The sequence below is a fragment of the Manis pentadactyla genome, chromosome 15 (assembly GCF_030020395.1).
Source record: "Manis pentadactyla isolate mManPen7 chromosome 15, mManPen7.hap1, whole genome shotgun sequence".
NCBI classification, from domain to species: domain Eukaryota; kingdom Metazoa; phylum Chordata; class Mammalia; order Pholidota; family Manidae; genus Manis; species Manis pentadactyla.
In genome coordinates this window covers 13,577,993-13,590,585 of record NC_080033.1, presented here as the reverse complement: position 1 = coordinate 13,590,585, position 12,593 = coordinate 13,577,993, and the positions used below count along the sequence as shown (strand labels likewise).

The following is a 12,593-nucleotide window of genomic DNA, read 5'->3' as shown; positions in this document are numbered from 1 at the left end:
CATCCATCCTTCCCTCTCTCTGTCCATGCACATATCCATCCATCATCCGTCTATCCAGCCATCTATCTGTTCATTCATCCATCCACAAATCCAGCTATTGATCCATCTACTCATCTGTCCAGATAATCACTTAACCATCCACTTTTCCATCTCCTTACTCATTTATTTGTTAGGTCAGCCATTTGTCTAATCAGTTTGTGATTTCATTTACCTATCCATTCATCTATCCGATAATTTAATGCATGCATCCATCAGTTCATCTGTTTATTCACCCATCCATTTGTCCATCCATCTATCTGTCTATACTTTCTTCCTTCCTTGTGTCAACCCATGTAGACTCAGCTTTCGTTTTATTCATTCTTCAATTCAGCCATACACCCTCCATCTCATTATATCCGTTTATCCATTATACCCATTCTGGGAGCATATGGGTGTATGTGGGTCTGTATGGGGGATACTGATAAGTTCGTTCTTCCTACCCATCCCTCTGTTCACTGCTGCCACTGCTCCCCCACTACCACTTTGGTGGCCTGCATAACCCCAGCCCAGCCACGGAAACAACAGACAACCCAGGCAGAAGGGATGAGATGGCAGAGATCCGTGGGAAGGGGAAGCAGGAAAGACTATCCCTTACATTCCAAGGACCCTGGAATGTGAGGAGAGGGACACTGTGGGGGTGATCTGTCATCTGTCCCACATGCCCTGGCCCTGATGCCTTGCATGTGTATCTTTACATGTCTCTCCTCACTTCTGCATGTCTCCACTTCTCTGTGTGTCTCTCCCACACCAAATCTTTCCCTTGCTTCCCCACAGGGCCAGCGCTGGCACTTGGGCAGTGAGCCATTTGGGCGGCCCTGGCAGTCGGGCGATGTCGTAGGCTGCATGATCGACCTCACAGAGAACACTATTATCTTCACCCTCAATGGCGAGGTCCTCATGTCTGATTCAGGCTCTGAAACAGCCTTCCGGGAAATTGAGACTGGGGATGGTGAGGGCTGGCCTCATGGCCTCTTTCTGGTTTTCTCCCATCTCACCTGACCCTACACTGTGCCCTGCCACCAGCTTCCCGCCTTCCGTTCCTGCCTTCCACAGTACCTTTCCCCCAACAGTTGCTCTTGCGCTGCCCACCTATCCTCACCCCTGCCCACCCATCCCCTCCCACCAGGCTTCCTGCCCGTCTGCAGCTTGGGACCCGGCCAGGTGGGTCACCTGAACCTGGGCCAGGACGTGAGCTCCCTGCGATTCTTTGCCATCTGTGGCCTCCAGGAAGGCTTTGAGCCATTTGCCATCAACATGCAGCGCCCAGTCACCACCTGGTTCAGCAAAAGTCTTCCCCAGTTTGAGGCTGTGCCCCTGGAGCACCCCCACTACGAGGTGAGGATCGACCCCCTTTGATCCACTTCCATGCCTGCCTTCCCACAACTCCCTCCTTTTTCTCCTTTCCTTCCATGTTAGCCCACAAACCACACAGAGGGGGTGTGAGGATTCCCAGGGCTGCTTTGGGGGGTATGACCTAGGGAACATAGTCTTTCTGAGCCCCAGCTGCCTCGCCTATAAAAGTGGGGAGGAGAGAAAAGAGGAGCTGGATAAAGTGAACCCAATGGAAACTTCCAGTCCTTATAATCATCTGATTCTACAACAAGATTTAAAGAAATATAAATCCTGGGGTACATTTTGGCATCTTCCTTACTAATCATTATCTATGGGGTTTTTTTGTTATTGTTTCTGGATTGTTTGTTGTTAAGTAGCTCTTCATTAATCTGAGTATCCTAATTTTTAGACTCTAGTGTCTTTTCTTTCTCAAGGTTTGAGTTTAGGGTCAGACTCTGACCATAAAAAGCCCACATTGACCAAAGTAACAGTCCTTTTCTCAGGCTGGGAAGAGCTTGACTTCTATCCACATGGCTGAGCTTCAGCTGATAGTTTCAATCACACAGACCTGGAATTGGCATCTTACCTGCTGTGCAACTTTGGGCATGTGACTGTCCCCTCCTGAGCCTCAGTTTTCCCATCCATGGCATTGTTCATGTCCCATCACATAATCTCTCTCTCTCTTTTCGGAATCATTTGAGTAAGTTGGAGACATCATGCCTCTTAATCCCTAAATATTTCAATGTGTGTTTCTGCAGAACAGACTATGCCCTTACAGACAATGCAGTTAATGAAAATCAGGACATTTAACATCAATATATACTAACCACTAACCTAATTCACAGTCCATATCCAACCTTGGTTGACTGTGGCAATAATGTCTCTTTTTCCTTTTCTGTCCAGGATTACAGATTACATGTCATTGTTACATCTCTTTAGTCTTTAATGTAGAATGTTCCTGAGACTTTCTCTTTAACGACACTGACATTTTTGAAGAGCATAGATGAGCTGTTTTGCAGAATACACCTCAATTTGGGTTTGTCTGTGATGACTAGGTTCAGGTTACACATACTTGGCAGGAATACTGCGGCAGTGATGTGTCCTGCTTAATGCAGGGTATCAGGAGGCATGGAACGTTGCCATGTCTAATTACTAATTATGTTAACTTTCACTTGTTGGTTAAGGAGAATTTGCCAGGTTTCAGCACCATAAAGTTACCATTTTTCTCTCTGTCATGAATAAGCAATTTGTGGAGAGGCATGTTAAGGCAAGGAAAAAATAGATTTTAAACAGGGAAATGTCCAGTGTAGATTTGAATTTTGGAAAGGTCCCTATCGACAGTGCATTTTTGGGTGGCAACAGTGGAGGCAGAAAGAACAAAGAGGTGCGGGGGGTGGGAGAGGCTGGTGGAACTGATGTGAACCTACCAATCATGGCCATTGCCCGATGATGTCCTCAACCCAGAGAACAGAAGGCCAGAGAGCCGAGAAATAAATAGAGTAACCTGCGCACAACCACGTGGACGAATCTCACAGACATAATGCTGAGTGAAAGAAGTCGGACACAAAAGATCACATACTGTGGGACACCATTTGGAGCATGCTTTCAAGGGGCAGAGCTAATCTATGGTGTGTTAAATCAGGAGGGTTTTGCTGTGAAGAACGACTGTGATGTTTAGTTACTTTGCGCCCAAATCACAGTAGATTGCTGTCCAAGAGTAGAGGCAAAACAGGATTTATAAGAGACTGTAGACAGTCTGGGAACAGGGACCCTTGGCCACACAGTTTTGGGGTGAATTCATTGGCTGGTGGGAGCATAGAGGTCCATCTCGGTAACTGGTCCTTGAGGAGGGGCATCACCACTCCAGGTATTTATGGAATCTCAAGACTTGTGAGGGTTGGTCTTTGGAGTACACTGGCTCCTTATTTAGCTAGGTCCATGCATTTGCTTCACCAGACCCCTCACTGCCCTTGGGAGGGTAGTGACTAATGGGCACAGAGGGGACTCTCGGGGGCTTGGTCACATCCTGTTTATCTGTCTAGGTGCTGGGTGCACAGATGTGGTGGCTCTAAAAACTCATTGTGTTGTGCACTTATGACATGCACACTTTTCTGAGTGCTGTATTTCCACAAAAATTCACCTGGGGAGCCTTTACAAAACCTGACCATTCTGGGCTGCTTTCCCCAGGAAGTCTCCCCTAGAGACGAAGAGGGCAGAGCCTTTGTTCTGCTCACCGAAGTGTTCCCAACACTTAGAACAGAGCCTGGCGTGCAGTAGGTGCTCGGGAAATGTTTGTGGAATGGATGGATGGGTGAATGGTTTGGTCTGGAGTGAAGCCTGTGCATAGGCAGGTTTTAAGAGCTCCCCACACGGATCTGGTGTCTGGCTAGGACACCACTGCACAAGGTGCCAGACAAAAGTTGACAGAGGGCTGCACAGACCCCATGGCCAAGCTGTGTTTCCCACCGGGAGCTCATCTGCTCAGAGTGAGTCTTTGTGGCTAATTCTCACACAGGACTCTGAAGCCTCGTGGTGGCTGTAACTATGTTCAGGATGCACACAGGGCCTGGCCGGCCGCCTGACTCAGTGGTCGCCCACCCCCAGGTGGCCCGTGTGGATGGCACTGTGGACACGCCCCCCTGCCTGCGCCTGACCCACCGCACCTGGGGTTCCCAGAACAGCCTAGTGGAGATGCTCTTCCTCCGGCTGAGCCTTCCAGTCCAGTTCCACCAGCACTTCCGCTGCACCGCAGGGGCCACCCCCCTGGCATCCCCTGGCCTGCAGCCGCCTGCGGAGGATGAGGCCCGGGCAGCAGAACCCGACCCTGACTATGAAAACCTGCGTCGCTCGGCTGGGCACTGGGGCGATGCTGAGGGCAGCAAAGAGGGAACTGCCAGGGAGGGGGCGCCCGGGGGCACCGCGCAGGCTGGGGTGGAGGCCGCGCCCGTCAGGGTGGAGAACGAGAAGGATGCTACCACAGAGAAGAGCAAGAGGCGAGGGTGAGTCAGGGGTGGGGCCAGGGTCGTTTGGGGTCTCTCCTGGGACACCAGTTAGGCAATCTCAGGAGCTGGAGAAACCCCATTGTATTCCAAAGTGACCCCATAAATACTAAGTGGAGGCAGAACATTGAGGAACCCTATCACGTCTCAAGTGAACCACATTCTTTCCCTGGCATGCTCTAATTTCCCTGAGAAGGTAAAATTGGGGTGCCAAACTATCTAGAGAATTCTACTATCCTTGGGGTACATGGTGGGACCCAAAGGATTCATTGCTGATGGATGCTAATGGAGACCTCAGTATCTTGGGATAGTTGACTGTACCCCAAGGTATCCCAGTCAACAACAGTGCTCTTCTAAATTGGGATCATTTCTGTGTCTCCAAGGTGCCCCCAAAAAAGTAACTTCAAGGGAGACTCTCAAAGGCGTTAAACTTGAATTGAAACTGCATCTGCTTCTCCCCTACAATGGCTTTTCAATGAGCTGTAGTTCTTTGTGTTTTGCGGGATGTTTGGAAATGATAGAAAGTTTGAGTTCTCACAGTTTTGGGGGAACTGCTGGGGGGCTCCCAGGATTCTACATGCCTTCAGTGCACGGAACAGTGCCACGCAATGAACTGTCCTTTCCCAGATGCCTTTGGCACTCCTATGAGAAATGCTGACTTGGGGGCCCACCGTATCTCCCAAAGGGTGTCTTCATGTTCCCAGAGGCACTTTTAAATGTGTGTGCCCTGCATCAGCATGCGTAGAGCACCTCCAGATGGATTATGTTCAGCAGTTGGGAATTTCACCCCTCCAGAGATGGGGTCTTGGGTATTAGAAATGGGGTGTAGTTAGGATGGATGTGGGGATCACGAGTGTTGTGGGGGGAAGGGCTGGAGGGCTGGGCTCGAGAGCTGGTTCTCACGGAAGCCTGTCCTCCCACCGCAGGTTCTTATTCAAGGCCAAGAAGGCTGCCATGATGACTCAACCACCAGCCACCCCCACACTGCCCCGACTCCCGCGAGAAGTGGTGCCCGCAGACAACCGTGATGACCCTGAGATCATACTCAATACCACCACGGTGGGCACCCTCAGCTGGGGACCCCCCAGATTTCCACATGTCATGCTGCAATCTCCAGTAACTGCCTTTACGTGGGGACACCCAAATAGACACTGGAGACCACAAAATATGGCACACACTGATTTAATCCTTTGAACCCCTAAATCTATATAGCTAGGGGCCAAACAATTGCAGGGAACATGGTAAATCTATAAAGCACAGTGATGTAACTCCCAGAGATCCCAAAATCCAAGGTATAAGCCAGTATAGAGACTCAGGACTCCAATATTTGGGTTCACCCATATAAACTCAACACCTCCAAATTTAATAGCTATTCTAGTATATTCCTGGGAACCAAAATTTGCAATTACCCCAATATAGTTTTGGAATACTCCAAATCTGGGGTATTTTCTGAAACAAACAGGCTAGTGATTAGTATTATGGGCTGCCTGGATGCCACTTGGTAAGTCATTTCACCACTCCATGCCTTCTCTTCTGTGGAAGCGATACAGAAGATTTTCCCATCAGTACAATGGGGATAAAATTTGCGCCCATGTAATGGTGACTATAAGGATTAAGTGAATTTATTTGTCTGCTATTTGTTAGCTACTATTTATTTATAACTTTGCTTTAACCTGGGGAGTAGCCCAAATTTGAGGGTATCACAATATAGTCCCAAAGGGTTCCTGAATCTAGAAATAAATCAGTGGATGCAGAAGCAGACAGACATAGACCCAGGGTCTGAAATCCAGCAACTTGTTGAACTTCCAGAGGACACTGAGAACCCAGAAACAACTTAGAATGCCAGGGAAGCCCTCTTCCCATGTCTTCCTGACTGACCCTTGGCCCCCTTTGCCTCTTCAGTACTATTACTCTGTGCGGGTCTTCGCTGGCCAGGAGCCGAGCTGCGTGTGGGTGGGCTGGGTCACCCCTGACTACCATCAGCACGACATGAACTTTGATCTCAGCAAGGTCCGGACGGTGACAGTGACCATGGGGGATGAACAAGGCAATGTCCACAGCAGGTGCTGGGCAGGGGAACAGGGCGGGGCCTGAGGGAGGTGGGGGGCCAGTGCTGGGCACCTGGCTCAGGGGGTTTCATCCTCGTCCCCCTTTTCCTCTTCTCTTTTCATTTATTTTCCTCCAGTGGCTCCTGCTCTATTTTTTTCCTCTTCTTTTTCTAGTTCCTCTTTCCTGCGTTTTTCTTTTCCCATCTCACCCTCCCTAGCTATGTTACCTCCTTTCTCTCTTCTCTCCTCCTGCTCGCTTTCCCTCTTCTCTTTCCAGAACCTTCCAATAGCTTTCAAGAATTCTAGCTCGGCGGTGCTCTGGGTCTGGGGAGAGGGGTTTTGGCGCTCAGGTCTGCAGCTGGTGGGTGTTTGGGGAAGGGGCTCTGAGGTCATGGCATTCTGGGAGCTCAGGGAGGGGATGTCTGGGGTCCCAAGCACCTCGGCTGAGAAGCCATGCACTGACCACTCCTTGTTTCTTCCAGCCTGAAGTGCAGCAACTGCTACATAGTGTGGGGTGGGGACTTTGTGAGCCCCGGGCAGCAGGGCCGGATCAGCCACACGGACCTTGTCATTGGCTGCCTGGTGGACTTGGCCACTGGCCTGATGACCTTTACTGCCAATGGCAAAGAGAGCAACACCTTTTTCCAGGTGAGCCCAGCCCTCAATAACTTAGCAATAGTATCTTCATGTGCCAGCATCCTGGGACAGCCCTCTCAGACACCCTCTGAGGGCACAGAGAGACAGGATAAAAACAGCTCCTAGTCTGTCCTTAGGACAGGCCAGAACTGGGAGTTCCATTGGGGACTGACTGCCTAGTCGAACCATCCATTGAACTGACACCCAGAAAGGAGACAGAGCACAGCCTTGACCTTGGCAAGAGGTCTGTATCCCCTTTTGGGCCAGGTGACACCAGTCACCACCTTTTGACCCACCAGGGAACACCCCAGGATGGGCCAGGGTCCAAAGATGGGCTCTTCCTTTCCAGTATTTTACTATAAAATATTTTAAATGTACAACAACATCACAGAAATCAAAGAGTAGATGCCTATATACCCACTATCAACAATCTACCATCCATGTTTTACTACTCCTGTCTTTATCGCATACTTATCTTCCTATGCAAACATTATTCATCTAACAATTTTATAAAAATGTATTTTAAATGGAAAATTTTAAAACCATACAAAACCGGAATACCATAATGAACCTCTATGACTCCATTACACAACTTCAACTATGATCCACTCATGGTTCAACCTCATTTCATCTTTACCCCCTAAACCTACCTTCACTTCTGCACCCACTGTATGATTTTGAAGGCAGTCCCAGATATCATGTGGTTTCATTTTTTTCAGAACGTATGCCTAAAAGATAAGGATTCTTTTAAAAAGGATAACCACAATACCATTATTATTATTATTATTATTTATTTTGGTATCATTAATCTACAATTACATGAGGAACATTATGTTTACTAGACTCGCCCCATCACCAAGTCCCCCTCCCAGACCCCATTACAGTCACTGTCCATCAGCATAGTAAGATGCTGTAGAAGCACTACTTGTCTTCTCTGTACAACCCTCCTGTGCTCCCCCCTACATTATGTCTGCTAACAGTAATGCCCCTCTTTTTCCCACCTTATCCCTCCCTTCCCATCCATCCTCCCCAGTCCCTTCCCTTTGGTAACTGTTAGTCCATTCTTGGGTTCAGGAAGTCTGCTGCTGTTTTGCTCCTTCAGTTTTTTCTTTGTTCTTATACTCCACAGATGAGTGAAGTTATTTGATACTTGTCTTTCTCTGCCTGGCTTATTTCACTGAACATAATACCCTCTAGCTTCATGTTGATGCAAATGGTAGGATTTGTTTTCTTCTTATGGCTGAGTAATATTCCATTGTGTATATGTACCACATCTTCTTTATCCATTCATCTGTTGATGGACACTTAGGTTGCTTCCATTTCTTGGCTATTGTAAATAGTGCTGCGATAAAATAGGGGTGCATATGTCTTTTTCAAACGGGGCTGCTGCATTCTTAGGATAAATTCCTAGGAGTGGAATTCCTGGGTCAAATGATATTTCTATTTTGAGTATTTTGAGGAACCTCCATACTGCTTTCCACAATGGTTGAACTAATTTACATTCCCACCAGCAGTGTAGGAGGGTTCTCCTTTCTCCACAACCTCGCCAACATTTGTTGTTGTTTGTCTTTTGGATGGTGGCCATCCTTACTGGTGTGAGGTGATATCTCGTTGTGGTTTTAATTTGCATTTCTCTGATGCTTAGCAATGTGGAGCATCTTTTCATGTGTCTGTTGGTCATCTGAATTTATTCTTTGGAGAAGTGTCTGTTCAGATCCTGTGCCCATTTTTTAATTGGATTATTTCTTTTTGTTTGTTGAGCTGCGTGAGCTCTTCATATATTTTGGATGTCAACCCTTTATCGGATCTGTCATTTATGAATATATTCTCCCATACTGTAGGATACCTTTTTGTTCTATTGATGGTGTCCTTTGCTGTACAGAAGCTTTTCAGCTTGATATAGTCCTACTTGTTCATTTTTGCTTTTGTTTCCCTTGCCCGGGGAGGTATGTTCATGAAGAAGTTGCTCATGTTTATGTCTAAGAGATTTTTGCCTATGTTTTTTTCTATGAGTTTTATGGTATCATGACTTACATTCAGGCCTTTGATTCATTTCGAATTTACTTTTGTGTATAGGGTTAGACAGTGATCCAGTTTCATTCTCTTACATGTAGCTGTCCAGTTTTGCCAACACTAACTGTTGAAGAGGCTGTCATTTCCCCATTGTATGTCCATGGCACCTTTATTGTATGTTAACTGACCATATATATTTGGGTTAATATCTGGAGTCTCTATTCTGTTCCACTGGTCTGTGGCTCTGTTTTTGTGCCGGTACCAAATTGTCTTGATTACTGTGGCTTTGTAGTAGAGCTTGAAGTTGGGGAGCAAGATACGCCCCCCCCCCATTTGTTCTTCCTTCTCAGGATTGCTTTGGCTATTCCGGGTCTTAGGTGGTTCCATATGAATTTTTGAACTATTTGTTCCAGTTTGTTGAAGAATGCTGTTGGTAATTTGATAGGGATTGCATTGAATCTGTAGGTTGCTTTGGGCAGGATGGCCATTTTGACAATATTAATTCTTCCTAGCCAAGAACATGGGATGAGTTTCCATTTGTTAGTGTCCCCTTTAATTTCTCTTAAGAGTGTCTTGTAGTTTTCACTTCCTTGGTTAGGTTTATTCCTAGGTATTTTATTCTTTTTGATGCAATTGTGAATGGAATTGTTTTCCTGATTTCTCTTTCTGCTAGTTCATCGTTAGTGTATAGGAAATCAACAGATTTCTGTGTATTAATTTTGTATCCTGCAACTTTGCTGAATTCAGATATTAGTTCTAGTAGTTTTGGAGTGAATTCTTTAGGGTTCTTTATGTACAATATCATGTCATCTTCAAATAGTGACAGTTTGACTTCTTCTTTACCAATCTAGATGGCTCGTATTTCTTTGTTTTGTCTGATTGCCATGGCTAGGACCTCCAGTACTATGTTGAATAACAGTGGGGAGAGTGGGCTTCCCGATCTTAGAGGAAAAGCCTTCAGCTTCTCACTGTTAAGTATGATGTTGGCTGTGGGTTTCTCATATATGGCCTTCATTATGTTGAGGTACTTGCCCTCTATACCCATTTTGTTGAGAGTTTTTATCATGAATGGATGTTGAATTTTGTCGAATGCTTTTTCAGCATCTATGGAGATGATCATGTGATTTCTGTCCTTTGTTTTGTTGATGTCGTGGATGATGTTGACGGATTTTTGAATGTTGTGCCATCCTTGCATCCCTGAGATGAATCTCACTTGGTCATGGTGTATGATCCTTTTGATGTATTTTTGAATTCTGTTTGCTAATATTTTGTAGAGTATTTTTGCATCTGTGTTCATCAGGTATATTGGTCTGTAGTTTTCTTTTTTTGTGGGGTCTTTGCCTGGTTTTGGTATTAGAGTGATACTCACTTCATAGAATGAGTTTGGGAGTATTCCCTCCTCTTCTATTTTTTGGAAAACTTTAAGGAGAATGGGTATTATGTCTTCTCTATATGTCTGATAAAATTTAGTGCTGAATCCATCTGGCCTGGGGGTTTTGTCCTTGGGTAGTTTTTTGATTATCGATTCAATTTCCTTGCTGGTAATTGGTCTGTTTAGATTTTCTGTTTCTTCCTTGGTCAGTCTTGGAAGGTTGTAGTTCTCTAGGAAGTTGTCCATTTCTTCTAGGTTTTCCAGCTTGTTAGCATATAGGTTTTCATAGTATTCTCTAATAATTCTTTGTATTCCTGTGGGGTCCATCATGATTTTTCCTTTCTCATTTCTGATTCTGTTGATGTGTGTAGGTTCTCTTTTTCTCTTAATAAGTCTGGCTAGAGGCTTATCTATTTTGTTTATTTTGTCAAAGAACCAGCTCTTGGTTTCACTGATTTTTTCTATTGTTTTATTCTCCTCAATTTTAATTATTTCTTCTCTGATCTTTATTGTGTCCCTCCTTCTGCTGACTTTGGGCCTCATTTGTTCTTCTTTTTCCAGTTTCAATAATTGTGACTTTAGACTATTCATCTGGGATTGTTCTTCCTTCTTTAAATAGGCCTGGATTGCTATATACTTTCCTCTTAGAACTGCCTTTGCTGCGTTCCACAGAAGTTGGGGCTTTGTGCTGTTGTTGTCATTTGTCTCCATATATTGCTTGATCTCTGTTTTAATTTGGTCATTGATCCATTGATTATTTAGGAGCATGTTGTTAAGCCTCCATGTGTTTGTGAGCCTTTTTGTTTTCTTTGTACAATTTATTTCTAGTTTTATACCATTGTGGTCTGAGAAGTTGGTTGGTAGAATTTCTATCTTTTTTAATTTACTGAGGCTCTTTTTGTGGCCTAGTATAAGGTCTATTCTGGAAAATGTTCCATGTGCACTTGAGAAGAATGTGTATCCTGCTGCTTTTGTGTGTAGAGTTCTGTAGATGTCTGTTAGGTTCATCTGTTCTAGTGTGTTGTTCAGTGCCTCTGTGTCCTTACTTATTTTCTGTCTGGTGAATCTGTCCTTTGGAGTGAGTGGTGTGTTGATCTCCTAGAACGAATGCGTTGCATTCTATTTCCTCCTTTAATTCTGTTAGTATTTGTTTCACATATGTTGGTGCTCCTGTATTGGGTACATATATATTTATAATGGTTATATCCTCTTGTTGGACTGAGCCCTTTATCATTATGTAATGTTCTTTATCTCTTGTTACTTTCTTTGTTTTGAAGTCTATTTTGTCTGATACAAATACTGAAACATCTGCTTTTTCTCCCTGTTGTTTGCTTGAAATATCTTTTTCCATCCATTCACTTTTAGTCTGTGCATGTCTTTGGGTTTGAGGTGAGTCTCTTGTAAGCAGCATATAGATGGGTCTTGCTTTTTTATCCTTTCTATTACTCTGTGTCTTTTGATTGGTGCATTCAGTCCATTTACATTTAGGGTGATTATTGAAAGATATGTACTTATTGGCATTGCAGGCTTTAGATTCGTGGTTACCAAAGGTTCAAGGGTAGCTTCTCTACTATCTAACTGTGTAACTTAACTTCCTTATTAAGCTATTATAAACACAGTCTGATGATTCTTTATTTCTCTCCCTTCTTATTCCTCCTCCTCTATTCTTTGTATGTTAGGCGTTTTATTCTGTACTCTTTTGTGTTTTTCCTTTGACTGATTTTGTGAATAGTTGATTTTATTTTTTGCCTTTAGTTAGTATATGTTTGGTCTGCTTTCTTTGCTGATTTTATTTTCTCTGGTGACATCTATTTAGCCTTAGGAGTGCTCCCATCTAGAGCAGTCCCTTTAAAATACCCTGTAGAGGTGGTTTGTGGGAGGCAAATTCCCACAACTTTTGTTTGTCTGGGAATTGTTTAATCCCTCCTTCATATTTAAATGATAATCATGCTGGATTCAGTATTCTTGGTTCAAGGCCCTTCTGTTCCATTGCATTATATATATCATGCCATTCTCTTCTGGCCTGTAAGGTTTCCGTTCAGAAGTCTGATGATAGCCTGATGGGTTTTCCTTTGTAGGTGATCTTTTTTCTCTCTGGCTGCCTTTAGTACTCTGTCTTTGTCTTTGATCTTTGCCATTTTAATTATTATATGT

At 44.7% G+C, this 12,593-nt stretch overlaps 1 protein-coding gene across 2 annotated transcripts in view; it reads left to right on the top strand.

Annotated features, from left to right (window-relative positions):
• The window catches only part of RYR1 (ryanodine receptor 1), a 113,022-nt gene that overhangs the window by 24,723 nt on the left and 75,706 nt on the right, over positions 1-12,593 (top strand). For both annotated transcript variants that reach the window (XM_036876297.2, XM_036876290.2), the window contains exons 26-31: positions 814-988; positions 1,166-1,374; positions 3,976-4,370; positions 5,297-5,429; positions 6,273-6,433; positions 6,901-7,066. In XM_036876297.2, the coding sequence (XP_036732192.2) occupies positions 814-988; positions 1,166-1,374; positions 3,976-4,370; positions 5,297-5,429; positions 6,273-6,433; positions 6,901-7,066 (1,239 nt within the window). The remainder of the gene's footprint in view (positions 1-813; positions 989-1,165; positions 1,375-3,975; positions 4,371-5,296; positions 5,430-6,272; positions 6,434-6,900; positions 7,067-12,593) is intronic.